This window comes from Schistocerca americana, chromosome 5 (genome assembly GCF_021461395.2).
Source record: "Schistocerca americana isolate TAMUIC-IGC-003095 chromosome 5, iqSchAmer2.1, whole genome shotgun sequence".
In the NCBI taxonomy this organism is placed as follows: Eukaryota; Metazoa; Arthropoda; class Insecta; order Orthoptera; family Acrididae; genus Schistocerca; species Schistocerca americana.
The window spans coordinates 705,565,779-705,579,194 of NC_060123.1; the positions used below are offsets into that span (position 1 = coordinate 705,565,779).

The following is a 13,416-nucleotide window of genomic DNA, read 5'->3' on the forward strand; positions in this document are numbered from 1 at the left end:
TGTCCGTTCAACGCGATGTCGCCAAACACTGATGCGACCGTCATGATACTGTACACAGAACCTGGATACATCCGAAAAACTGACCTTATGCCATTCGTGCACCCAGCCAGGTTCGTCGTTGAGTACATCATCGCAGGCACTCCTCTCTGTGATGCAGTGTCAAGGGTAACCGCAGCCATGGTCTCCGAGCTGAGAGTCCATGCTACTGTTCGTGCAGATCGTTGTTGTCTTGCGAACGTCCCCATCTGTTGACTCAGGGATCGAGACGTCGATGCACGATCCGTTACAGCCATGCGGATAAGATGCCTGTCATCTCGACTGCTAGTGATACGAGGCCGTTGGGATCCAGCACGGTGTTCCGTATTACGCTCCTGAACCCACCGATTCCATATTCTGCTAACAGTCATTGGATCTCGACCAACGCGAGCAGCAATGTCGTGATACGATAAACCTCAATCACGATAGGCTACAATCCGACCTTTATCAAAGTCGGAAACGTGATGGTACGCATTTATCCTCCTTACACGAGGCATCACAACAACGTTTCACCAGGCAACGCCAGTCAACTGCTGTTTGTGTATGATAAATCGGTTGGAAACTTTCCTCATGTCAGCATGTTATGGGTGTCGCCACCAGCGCCAACCTTATGTGAATGCTCCGAAAAGCGTCTTCATCCTGTCGGTTAAATTTCGCGTCTGTAGCACGTCATCTTCGTGGTGTAGCAATTTTAATGGACAGTAGATTTCCAGAAGGCTTTTCACAATGCACCGCAGAATCGGGTTGTAATCAAACTGCGTGCTTATGGAATACCGTCTGAGTTATGCGACTGCATTCGCGATTTCCTGTCAGAGAGGTCACAGTTCGTAGTAATTGACGAGAGTCATCCAATAAAACGGAAGTGATGTCTGGCGTTCCCCAAGGTATTATAGACCCTCTGCTGCTCGTTATTTATACATACGATTTAGGAGACAATCTGAGCAGCCGTCTTAGGTTGTTTGCAGACAATGCTGTCGTACATAGTCTAGTAAAGTTATCAGAAGATCGTAAATAATTGCAAGGCAGTTTAGATAAGATGTCTTCTGATGCGAAAATTAGCAGCTAGCCCTAAATAATGAAAAGTGTGAGGTCATCCACATGAGTGCTAAAAGGAATGCGTTAAATTTCGGTTGCAGGATAAATCAATCAAATCCAAACGCCGTAAATTCAACTGAAAACAGTTACGAACATTTTAAATTGGAAAGAACACATAAAATGTTGTGGGGAAGGCGAACTGAAGACAGCGTGTTATTGGCAGAACACTTAAAAAATGCTTCAGATCTACTAAAGAGGCTGCCTACGCCTCCAATGGAGTACCGCTGCGCGGTGTGGAATCCTTACCAGATAGGATTGGCGGAGTACATCGAGAACGTTCAAAGAAGGGCAGCACATTTTGTGGTATTGAGAAATAGAGGAGAGAGTGTCACGACATGACACAGGATTCGGGATGGCAATCATTAGAAGAAAGGCGTTTCTCGTTGCAGTGGGATCTTCTCACGAAATTTCAATAGCCAACTTTCTCATCCGAATACGAAAATATTTTGTTAACACCGAACTATATAGGGAGAAAATATCATCGTAATAAAATAAGGGAAATCATAGCTCGCACAGAAAGGTACAGGTGTTTATTTTTTCCGCTCGGTGTTCGAGAGTGGAACAACAGAGAATTAGTGTGAAGATCGTTCGATGAACCTTCTGCCAGGCACTTAAGTTTTATTTGTTGCGCGGCCATGTAGGTGTAGATACAGATGTTCGTGTTTTCGTCCTACCAATAATTACCCTCAACAGTTCTGTAGTTTGTGACTGACTTATTGAACTCTCAATCTGAGTGCACTTATGCTCCATCTTGTTCTTTTATGACGTAATTCTATTCCTTAGTTCCTGATTTAATGCCTGGTAATTTTGTGTATCTTGAGATGATTTAGTTGATAAAATCTTTTTGTATGCATTCTTCTTTTCACAAATCAAGTTCTCAAAGTCACATCCACGGACGATCCTGTTCGTTACTCTCTTACTGTCATTCCGAGAGCAAATCTCCTGATGATTTGTTTAATATTCTCATATCTGGAAATGTTTAGGCATAAACGGACAAAACAGGTGTTTCCATTCTAGTTAGCAAAGTCTTGGGTACTTACATCAACGATTATGTATTTTTATGCGAAACAGTTGGTACTGTTACTATCAAGTTGTATGAAATTTCAACGGTTGTAATTGGAATATATGCACTGAATGATGATATGCCACAGCAAACGGAAGATAATATCTATCAGACATTAGCCACCCACTCAACAAAATTAAAAACTACCAAGAGGTAATTATAGCAGCACCCTTTAACGCAAGAGTGGTCTCACAAGTAAACTATACAGTAGCAGTTAAATACGCAGAAACTGTTCGTAATGGCTCTAGAGAAAATCCTTTACGATTCTTTAAGCAGTATAAATTGAGAATTCCGAACACACATTATTCACATAGATATATTCACTTATATACACGAGAAAGATACTCATTATAGCAACAATATTTAATTAATTGGATCATTACTAAGCCAAGATAAAAAACAGAAGATCAAGACTGAAGTATCACGTGGGCAGCCAATTGTGGATCTCAGCAGTTCTTAGCTTTATCAAAAGTCATATATCAGCTTGGGAGAAAACACTACCAGACCAGCAAAGAGAAACCGGAGCAACACGGACTAGTTCTCTCTCCTGAAGCAAATGTGATTTATTTCAACCAAGATTTGAGAGCGAGCTAAGAAAGATGAATGTAATATCACAACTCATTTCTGACATTAAACAACCAATTTCATAGCTATGAAACAAGGAAAATGAATGACGACTACAGAGAAGTGCACAGTAAAGCCCAAAGTATATTCACTATACATATGTAAAACATACATACACTCCTGGAAATGGAAAAAAGAACACATTGACACCGGTGTGTCAGACCCACCATACTTGCTCTGGACACTGCGAGAGGGCTGTACAAGCAATGATCACACGCACGGCACAGCGGACACACCGGGAACCGCGGTGTTGGCCGTCGAATGGCGCTAGCTGCGCAGCATTTGTGCACCGCCGCCGTCAGTGTCAGCCAGTTTGCCGTGGCATACGGAGCTCCATCGCAGTCTTTAACACTGGTAGCATGCCGCGACAGCGTGGACGTGAACCGTATGTGCAGTTGACGGACTTTGAGCGAGGGCGTATAGTGGGCATGCGGGAGGCCGGGTGGACGTACCGCCGAATTGCTCAACACGTGGGGCGTGAGGTCTCCACAGTACATCGATGTTGTCGCCAGTGGTCGGCGGAAGGTGCACGTGCCCGTCGACCTGGGACCGGACCGCAGCGACGCACGGATGCACGCGAAGACCGTAGGATCCTACGCAGTGCCGTAGGGGACCGCACCGCCACTTCCCAGCAAATTAGGGACACTGTCACTCCTGGGGTATCGGCGAGGACCATTCGCAACCGTCTCCATGAAGCTGGGCTACGGTCCCGCACACCGTTAGGCCGTCTTCCGCTCACGCCCCAACATCGTGCAGCCCGCCTCCAGTGGTGTCGCGACAGGCGTGAATGGAGGGACGAATGGAGACGTGTCGTCTTCAGCGATGAGAGTCGCTTCTGCCTTGGTGCCAATGATGGTCGTATGCGTGTTTGGCGCCGTGCAGGTGAGCGCCACAATCAGGACTGCATACGACCGAGGCGCACAGGGCCAACACCCGGCATCATGGTGTGGGGAGCGATCTCCTACACTGGCCGTACACCACTGGTGATCGTCGAGGGGACACTGAATAGTGCACGGTACATCCAAACCGTCATCGAACCCATCGTTCTACCATTCCTAGACCGGCAAGGGAACTTGCTGTTCCAACAGGACAATGCACGTCCGCATGTATCCCGTGTCACCCAACGTGCTCTAGAAGGTGTAAGTCAACTACCCTGGCCAGCAAGATCTCCGGATCTGTCCCCCATTGAGCATGTTTGGGACTGGATGAAGCGTCGTCTCACGCGGTCTGCACGTCCAGCACGAACGCTGGTCCAACTGAGGCGCCAGGTGGAAATGGCATGGCAAGCCGTTCCACAGGACTACATCCAGCATCTCTACGATCGTCTCCATGGGAGAATAGTAGCCTGCATTGCTGCGAAAGGTGGATATACACTGTACTAGTGCCGACATTGTGCATGCTCTGTTGCCTGTGTCTATGTGCCTGTGGTTCTGTCAGTGTGATCATGTGATGTATCTGACCCCAGGAATGTGTCAATAAAGTTTCCCCTTCCTGGGACAATGAATTCACGGTGTTCTTATTTCAATTTCCAGGAGTGTATTTGGCTCTGCAGTACTAACGTCGCTTGCCTGCACCATTAAATAAAATATTAATAAAAAAGTGCGTGAATCTAATACTAATAACAACAGTCTTTTTATCTGCGTGTCGATGTGATGCATTGCGCCGATACTGCCGTCAACCCATGACGTCACAAATGGCGTACCAGTGCCAACGAGTTATGCGGGCCACGTGGTGTAACGTAACAGCACGTGACATTGCAGGTCTTATGAGTTGCAGCGACCGTCTCCAATGGGGAGCGAGTTTCTAGTTAAGAACAATTTAATACTACACTTAGTGCCTGTGTGTTTAGATACACTGGCGGTCTCGATAATGTATGAGAAAATTAAGGACTCTGCATACCTGTTCACTGACATATTGATTTCCCTCCCAGCCCCGGACGTTGTCGAGCGTTCGCGATGAGTGTCGGGCAAGGCGACATGTCTGACGTCTCAGGTCCGTTGTGGGGTCCGTATTTCCCTCCGACCGCGTGACGTGCTTCAGGTCCACACGATCGGAAGCCGCCCCCCGTCTGTCAGAGCGTGCAGCGACGTATGGGCGGCGACTTTGTCACCTCTCCAGACAAACTGTGACAGCTTTCTTGCCAGACTCGACTTCTGACGACAACTTGGATCGAAAATTACCATCAGGGGCTTAGGAAGACGAACAAAGTATGAGACGTCATTTCCCTTTGCCAAAATGAGGACACTGGAGCACATTCGTCAGCAGCGACGGCTTAGCTTACCGACGAGGAGTAACCGTGTTCTCAGCTTCTAACAATACCACCACTTCCAAAGTAGGTTAGAAATCAGATAAATAATGTTGCTCACGCAGCATATGTTCGCTTTATCGGGCAACAACAAAGTTATTGACTGTGGATGGTATCGTTAGAATGGGAATAATGAAGTCACTGTAAAAAAGTCATTAATTTTGGCACTTATCTTGAATGGATTCCCACGTAGATTTCGTCGAAGTTGTTATAGCTTATTTTGTTGATTCTAGGGTGATTCCACTTTGACTGCTAGAAGGTCCAGATCAGTATTTTATCAATATTTGAAGACTTAACAAATGCGTTTTTCAGGAAATTCTTAATAATCAAACATCCCAGATCAGAACGATGGTACGATAGAGATAATTTTTCACTTGGTGTTCACGATCCACATTTTTATTAAACTTCTTGTGAATTCACATACACTTCTTCTTAATTGTCACATCATCAAGAAAACAGTTTTGTATCAATGTTCATACATTTAATTTCCACTTTAACCAAATACAGGACTTGACTGTTCTTTTGCAAAGCGAAATAACAACTTAACTTCTGCAAAGTAAAACAAAGACTGCTCTGTGCGCATTCGCGCCAAAACGGTTACAAGTAAGTCAAAGATTATGACAGTCTCACAGAAATGAATACACACAAGAACCATATCACTGTAATATATCGATACATCGGAGTACCTACACATTAATAAAACCAAATGTGAATATTGTCACAAAAATATGTCTGTTACTTCCCAGAAAAGCAGTATGATCTTACTGGTATAGAGAACTGTGGTTGGAGTGCCGTAATGATCACGTAAATAAAGAACCATTACAAAAAAATTGTTCAAATGGCTCTGAGCACTATGGGACTTAACATCTGAGGTCATCAGTCCCCTAGAACTTAGAACTACTTAAACCTAACTAACCTAAGGACATCACACACACCCATGCCCGAGGTAGGATTCGAACCTGCGACCGTAGCGGTCGCGCGGTTGCAGACTGAAGCGCCTAGAACCGCTCGGCCACCAGCGGCTGGCGAACCATTACAAGCTCCTAAAATAAGATGAGACGTACTTAGTGGTTTCACGTAGTCAGTTCGCAAATTAGTAATTGAAGTCTCTATATCGTCAATGCACAAGTTTAGGCGCCCGACAAAAACCCCATTGTTAACCAAGCGCGTCCAACAGGAGTCTTTCCTGGGTACTTACGTTTGGTCTGATCATTCTCTGTCGTGTTGGACGAAAGATGTTGCAACGAAGAGGTGACCATACTCCACATGGCTGACTGCACAGGTGTCAGTAAAATTCTGAAATTCAGACGTTTTTACACTTTGGTGTGCAGTGGGGGAGTCGAATTAAGCAGTAGGTAGGCAATATCAACAAACTTAAGTACTTTCTTGCCTTTATGAAAAGTAAATGGCATTTTTAAACCACGGAATTTCTTCATGTGACTATCAGTGGGACCGCGCCTACTCGATACCACCGATTTCGTCCAGATTTATGGTGTATGCAGGGCCTGCCCAGAAATGAAAAGGACGGAAGTGGGTCCGCCAGATGGCTAGGCGTTTGGAAAAAAATAGCATTTTTGGCGGGGTCGGCAGAGGCAGGCGGCGTTTCGTATAGTGGAATAAGTACAGAATCGTCGTTGTTTTTGTTTTCAGTTCTTACGTTACTTACACCGAAATTAAACCGAAATAATGATCAGCGCATTCTGTTTATTAATTTTTTCGAGGAAGGAATGAAAAGGGAAGAAAGGGAGGCAGCAGTTTTCTGAGCTTCTTGCTCAGATTTTAAACGCCTCGTTTTTGCAATCACGTGGCAGTTTTAAAGTTTACATTGAAAAAAATCTTGGTTTTCAGTAATAGAAGGTTCTCCCTTCATCCCACAGTTTGGCAGCAAATCACATGTAACCCACCATTTCGCCAAATATTGGCGAGGTAGCTTGTGATGTATAGTGCATTGTATTTTGATGTAGTTTTCTCGAAATGTTATTTCTTTTTGCCTCTCGATGAGATAAGAGTAGTTTTGAAGCTTTCCCATCAAATCAGTTGAATGTAGACATCACAAGATTGCAATAACGGAGTGAGTTTTGGGAGAATTACATTAATACTGCACTATAGTGATTCTTCTTCATCTTGAAAAATCTCGTAGTGTAAGTTTGGACTTTTTTTGTCATGCCCACGAGAAATTTGTGTTGCTGCGCGAGGTCCCTTGATCGTGACCGGGCCAAATATCTCACGAAATAAGCGTCAAACGAAAAAACTACAAAGAACGAAACTTGTCTAACTTTAAGGGGGAAGCCAGATGGCGCTATGGTTTGCCGCTAGATGGCCCTGCCATAGGTCAAACGGATATCATCTGCGTTTTTTAAAAATAGAAACCTCCATTTTTATTACATATTCGTGTAGTACGTAAAGAAATATGAATGTTTTAGTTGGGCCACTTTTTTCGCTTTGTGATAGATGGCGCTGTAATAGTCACAAACCTATGGCTCACAATTTTAGACGAACATTTGGTAACAGGCAGGTTTTTTAAATTAAAATACAGAACGTAGGTACGTTTGAACATTTTATTTCGGTTGTTCCAATGTGATACATGTAACTTTGTGAACTTATCATTTCTGAGAACGCATGCTGTTACAGCATGATTACCTGTAAATACCACATTAATGCTCAATATGATGTCCGTCAACCTCAATGCATTTGCCAACACGTGTAATGACATTCCTCTCAACAGCAAGTAGTTCGCCTTCCGTAGTGTTCGCACATGCATTGACAATGCGCTGACGCATGTTGCCAGACGTTGTTGGTGGATCGCGATAGCAAATAACATTCTGTCATGCAGTGAAACATCTTGTAGTAACATCGGTAGAACATTACGTAGGAAATCAGCATACATTGCACCATTTAGATTGCCATCGATAAAATGGGGGCCAATTATCATTCCTCCCATAATGCCGCACCCTACTTTAACCCGCCAAGGTCGCTGATGTTCCACTTGTCACAGCCATCGTGGATTTTCCGTTGCCCAATAGTGCATATTATGCCTGTTCACGTTACCGCTGTTGGTGAATGAGGCTTCATCGCTAAATAAAACGCGTGCAAAAAATCTGTCATCGTCCCGTAATTTCTCTTATGCCCAGTGGCAGAAATGTACAATACGTTCAAAGTCGTCGCCGTGCAATTCCTGGTGCATCTGCGTGCCGATAAGTCGTAAGCCGTTTTTTGAATTCTCGGTCCAAGAGAGCACCGGGATCCTACTATCCACGTGCGACTGCCACGGGCTGATGGAAGGTAAAATGCAACTAAGGCGATACGAAGTAGTTTACGCTGTCATTGCAATCCCTTCTTGGAAAGCTATTCCCAGAGTCTTTGTGGACATTACAAGTAAATCTTTTCTTGGAAAACAAATTTTCTTTTTGCTTTTCTTCTTCGCGCCTTTTATGAAAATATTGACAAATAGAATGTACTGAGCACTATTTCCGTTTCCTGCAGCGTAAGTGACGTAAAAATTTAAAATAAAAAAATATTGTCCGCGTAGTGACTCGGTCGTACGACCGTTGTATTACAGTTCAGTACTATTTCCGCTGCGTAACCCGCTGCCCGGAAGTTATATTAACGTTAATTCGTCGTGCCTCGCCCGATCCTTGACAAAAATGTTATTATTATTATTATTATTATTATTATTGTGACCTAAACGCTGTGCCATCTGGAGCTCCCATTTTCTGTCACTTTCATTTCTCACCAAGCCCTGCATATATCACGAATCCAGACGAAATAGGAGCGGTCCCCTTGTAAGTTTGTTGAATGAGGTCAACACGGGATGAGGCACAAAACGTTCGACGGTCGCCTTGAGTGGAGGCAATTGATTACACGTCCGCGGAGTGTGCTCCAGGAACTGTTCCGCTCTGCTTGCCAAGGCTGTCGGTGTGACAATGACGGTGTTTTCTCGCCCGCGCCGTGGGCCCTGATCTGCCGCACCGGCTGCTGGCCGTGAATAATCTCGACAGGACGGAGAAGGTCGCAGCGTCCGTACAGTAGGCAGGACTGGCGCATTGCACAGTATATAAAGGGCGGCCGACGTGGCAGTGCGACAGTTGACAGCGAGCGTCCGCAGCAGAAGAGTCGAAGAGCGGAGCAACAACAGACAGCAGCCGGCAACGCAGGAGCAGATCAAAGTGACGACATGAGGCTGACCACGGTGAGTCACCACCCCCTCAAGCAGTGCGCTTTTCACAGCCCGCCGTGTAGTTGGAACATTCCAGGCAGTGGTAGATGAGGTCAGAACGAAGTGCAGACGATCATACAATGTTTATCAGTTGGCACAGTTGCTGGGAAGCCTGACTACGAAGTGGTAGCTTTATATTCCTGTTATTTATGTTTGCTGTCTTCGATGGTGTCTTCGTTTTAGTTTTCCGGGCTTGACTATCCATGACTGTTCGCACATTGTTATTTATATGTCCATACTGTACATAACGATATGCCGGCCGCGGTGGTGTAGCGGTTCTAGGCGCTCAGTCCGGAACCGCGGGACTGCTACGGTCGCAGGTTCGAATCCTGCCTCGGGCATGGATGTGTGTGATGTCCTTAGGTTTAAGTAGTTCTAAGTTCTAGGGGACTGATGTTAAGTCCCATAGTACTTAGAGCCATTTTGTACATAACGATAGAAAAAACCTTCCCGTACCCTACTAGAAAAACCCTTCCCCCACTTCCTTTCATCGTGTTTTTATGGGTTGGCGCACACACGTTAGTCCCGTAGTAAGGATGGCAACGCCTGAAGAGGCAAGACTTCATTTTTGTTTGACAGGGATACAAGTGGCGGTGCTCCGTAGGGACGGCTACGATCTTGTTTTATTTCTCTTTGTTAGGTACCCCTCAAAAACATAATTTAAAAAAAAATTAGAGCACTTTCCCGCGAAAGGCAAAGGTCTCGAGTTCGAGTCTCGGTCCGTCACACAATTTTAATCTGCCAGGGATTTTCAGCCGAAACACGGGTATTCCGAACTCGACGAGCATTGCGCGAAAGCAGGTCTGCCTCAGTGACATTTCTTCGCTCGGGAAAGAAACGTCGTTAACATTGCTGAAGATTTCGTGCGTTGGCAGTAAATTCGCTGTAAAACATGCATAACGGATCGCTTTTCCGAAAACTAGCGCCTGGATTGATTTTGAATGAAGGTGCTCCACAATAATTTGGCCGAAAATAATTTCAAATAATGTTCTCTAGTTTTTAAATTCATTCACGTTACATACAATTGGTAGACGTATAAGGACCACGTTATATTAATATACACTGTAAAACATTCGTGGGTATATAAATGGAAACAAAAATAAAAGTAATAACAGGGTTTTAAAAAGGGGACGCAAAATTGATAATCCGCGACGCTAGCTACTCTATCACCATTTTGCCTAGCAATAACACTCGGTAAAAGGCACGTACACTACCTGCAAATTACCTCGATAATGTTGGCCGTCTTTTTTTCAGAAACGATCGAGTATCTAGGGATAAGCCGAGACACGTGGCCCCTTATTTTAGCTCCTCTTACACTGTGCGAGATTTCTGAGAAATCAAGTTATGGCACTTCCCGTGTTCTCGTCCTTAGCAGTCTTCTTTTTCTGTTGCTTCTTGTCAGATTTACCACCTCGGTAAAACGGGCTGAATCTTACAACTGAAATGGTGTGGTAGTGTATTCGAAGGAGGGTGATGGTAGTTTTGATCCCGTTACGACGACTTGAAAGGAGAGAATGGCTGGCGACGTGTCCATCTTGAGTACAGTCACGTGCTCACTCCTCTGGCATCAAAATCCAAATTCGCCCTACGTTGTCTTACGGTCGTACAGAGGAGAATCAGCTTCCATTACTTTTGATTTACGCGGGAGGGAGGGAGAGAGTTGCCAATGCTACTGTTCGCATAGGCTGAAATGACCGTGACAGACTTCTTCGAGATCCTCGTCTAATTGCTAATCGAGTTCCACCTCGGTTGAAGTCGGTGTCATTTCCTCACGTATAGAATCCGTCACTACCAGTTAGATTGGCCATTTACAGTAAATCCACCTCCACTGCTGAGGCTGCCAGCGCGGTACAGACTGATGATGTTTGCCTCAGAGTTTGTTTCAGTTCTGGCAGTGAGAATTGTCACGAGAGTCTTGCCTGCGATGAGAGGAGGTGTACTGACGTGAAGCTCCGGATTAATGTCCCAAACATTCAAACATTGCCACAGTGCCTCACGGATCGAAGCTGATAAGTCTGCGTAAGCAGAAGAAACTAACGATCAAAGTCCGAAAACAATTTATTGGACTGTTCGATTAACCAAAACAAATTCTCCAAGTATAACACCAACACAAAACGGTGATCCGTCTTCGAATTACACTACATACAAGAATAATATAGAAAACAACTGAAATAATTTCCTACTAGTCTCCGCCAGAGACTTCTCCGATATACCAAGCCTAATCCAGAGATCAGCGAGAAGATCCAAGCCAGGCTGGCAGCTATCCACGTCTGCTGGTGGTCGATGCCTTTATAGCGCTTCGGCGGATTTTCCATCATGTGGTTTGACGTGTGAAAATAGTTCCGGAATCTGGAGCGACCTCTTACTTATGTTTATGTGGGCCGGTAGTGGCCCCTGGTGGCCGCTGGTGTCTTTGCTGTGTTGTTGTTGTTCTTGTTGTTGTGGCCATTCATCAATATTGCCTGTCGGTTGTGTAGTGCTTCGGTGTGCCTGCGAAGCGGGCAACTCGCGGCTGCAGGCTGTCATTGGTTGCTGATACTCTAGGCGCCGTGATGACTGGCGGAGAAGGCCACAGGAGAAGCCATGTGCACTACAGATGAAGATGGATCCAATGGGGATGGACGGCAGCCCAGAGGCCTTTAAGAAAATGCTATACTACATACGTACCCATCACCATCAACCAGACGATGCAGATGCACACCGGAAACTTTATAACTACTTGGAGAAATGATGAAACATCTCCATCATAGTGCTGGCTAGGACAGCAGTGTGTAATTCCCAGATTCCTTTTGCCCCTACGTACTTGTCAGCCTTGTATAACTCTCCTCGCGCTGCTCTGTTCGAATGTCAGCGCGTCACCGCGCGTTTGTGCCGTCGCAGGCACATCGTCAGGTGGCTACAGCGACGCCGCGCGTGTTGCAGGTGTTTCTGCTCGTGGCCCTGGTGATGGCGGCCTGCCTCACTCAAATGGCGTACGGCAACCACGAGAAGAGCGGGGGCGGCGGGGGCGGCCACGACCACGGCAAGGGCCACAGCGACGGCGACGGGCACGGCCACGACGGCCGCTGACCTCCTGACCTCACAGCCGGCGGCGGGCGCTGAGCGGCGGCGGCACACCTGCTGCTCGCCCCGCGACGCGGCCGCGCCTGCACTCCTGCACCCACTTTATTATTCTCTGCTGTTACACTTGTACGTTCCTTCCGTGTGCAACAATATTACACTGTAATAAAATGAATTCCTCCAAAACAGCGTCTTTACGGTTTGATGAGAGCAGTTCCTATCCCTAAGCAACCTCACAGGCATTATTTTCCTCATTCAGACCACACGATTTGATAATACAGATGTATCCTTGCCTGTATCCTTGTATCCTTGTCTGTGTGCATGCGCGGATGCCGGCTGGACAGGAGAATCTCCATTTATGTGTCTACTTCTTGTGGTGCTAACGTGATGACTGTACCTGTCCGGCAATTCTCTCATACCTTCCACACTGCCAACCTCATTGGACGATACACCGAAATCGTCATCTTGTAGATCAAAATGTTTTGCCCTGTAATGTGTAGTCCAGTTTTCGCGTTACCTACACTATCAGGTACAAGAACTTCGAGGAAAATGCGTTTCCTCCCTCCCAAGATACAAAAGAGGAATAGAAAGGCGGCTCAGTGGTGCCAAGCCGAAAATCACCAGTTTTTAAAGCGCTATACTCGGACGTAAATACAGGGAGTGAAAGGCTATTTACAATTAGTACAGAAACCAGATGGCAGTTATAAGAGTCGAGGGGCATGAAAGGGAAGCAGTGGTTGGGAAGGGAGTGAGACAGGTTTGTAGTCTCTCCCCGATGTTATTCAATCTGTATATTGAGCAAGCAGTAAAGGAAACAAAAGAAAAATTCGGAGTAGGTATTAAAATCCACGGAGAAGAAATAAAAACTTTAAGGTTCGCCGATGACGTTGTAATTCTGTCAGAGACAGCAAAGGACTTGAAAGAGCAGTTGAATGGAATGGACAGTGCCTTGAAAGGAGGATATAAGATGAACATCGCCGGCCGCGGTGGTCTCGGAACCGTGCGACTGCTACGGTC

The 13,416-nt window shown here is 45.7% G+C and overlaps 1 protein-coding gene across 1 annotated transcript in view; it reads left to right on the top strand.

Annotated features, from left to right (window-relative positions):
- LOC124616646 overlaps positions 1-12,585 on the top strand; it is a 29,883-nt gene extending 17,298 nt beyond the window's left edge. Inside the window, exons 2-3 of the mRNA XM_047144974.1 lie at positions 9,122-9,312; positions 12,262-12,585. Coding sequence (XP_047000930.1) covers positions 9,122-9,312; positions 12,262-12,408 — 338 coding nt within the window. The 3' untranslated portion in view covers positions 12,409-12,585. The remainder of the gene's footprint in view (positions 1-9,121; positions 9,313-12,261) is intronic.
- Positions 12,586-13,416: the final 831 nt, after the last annotated feature.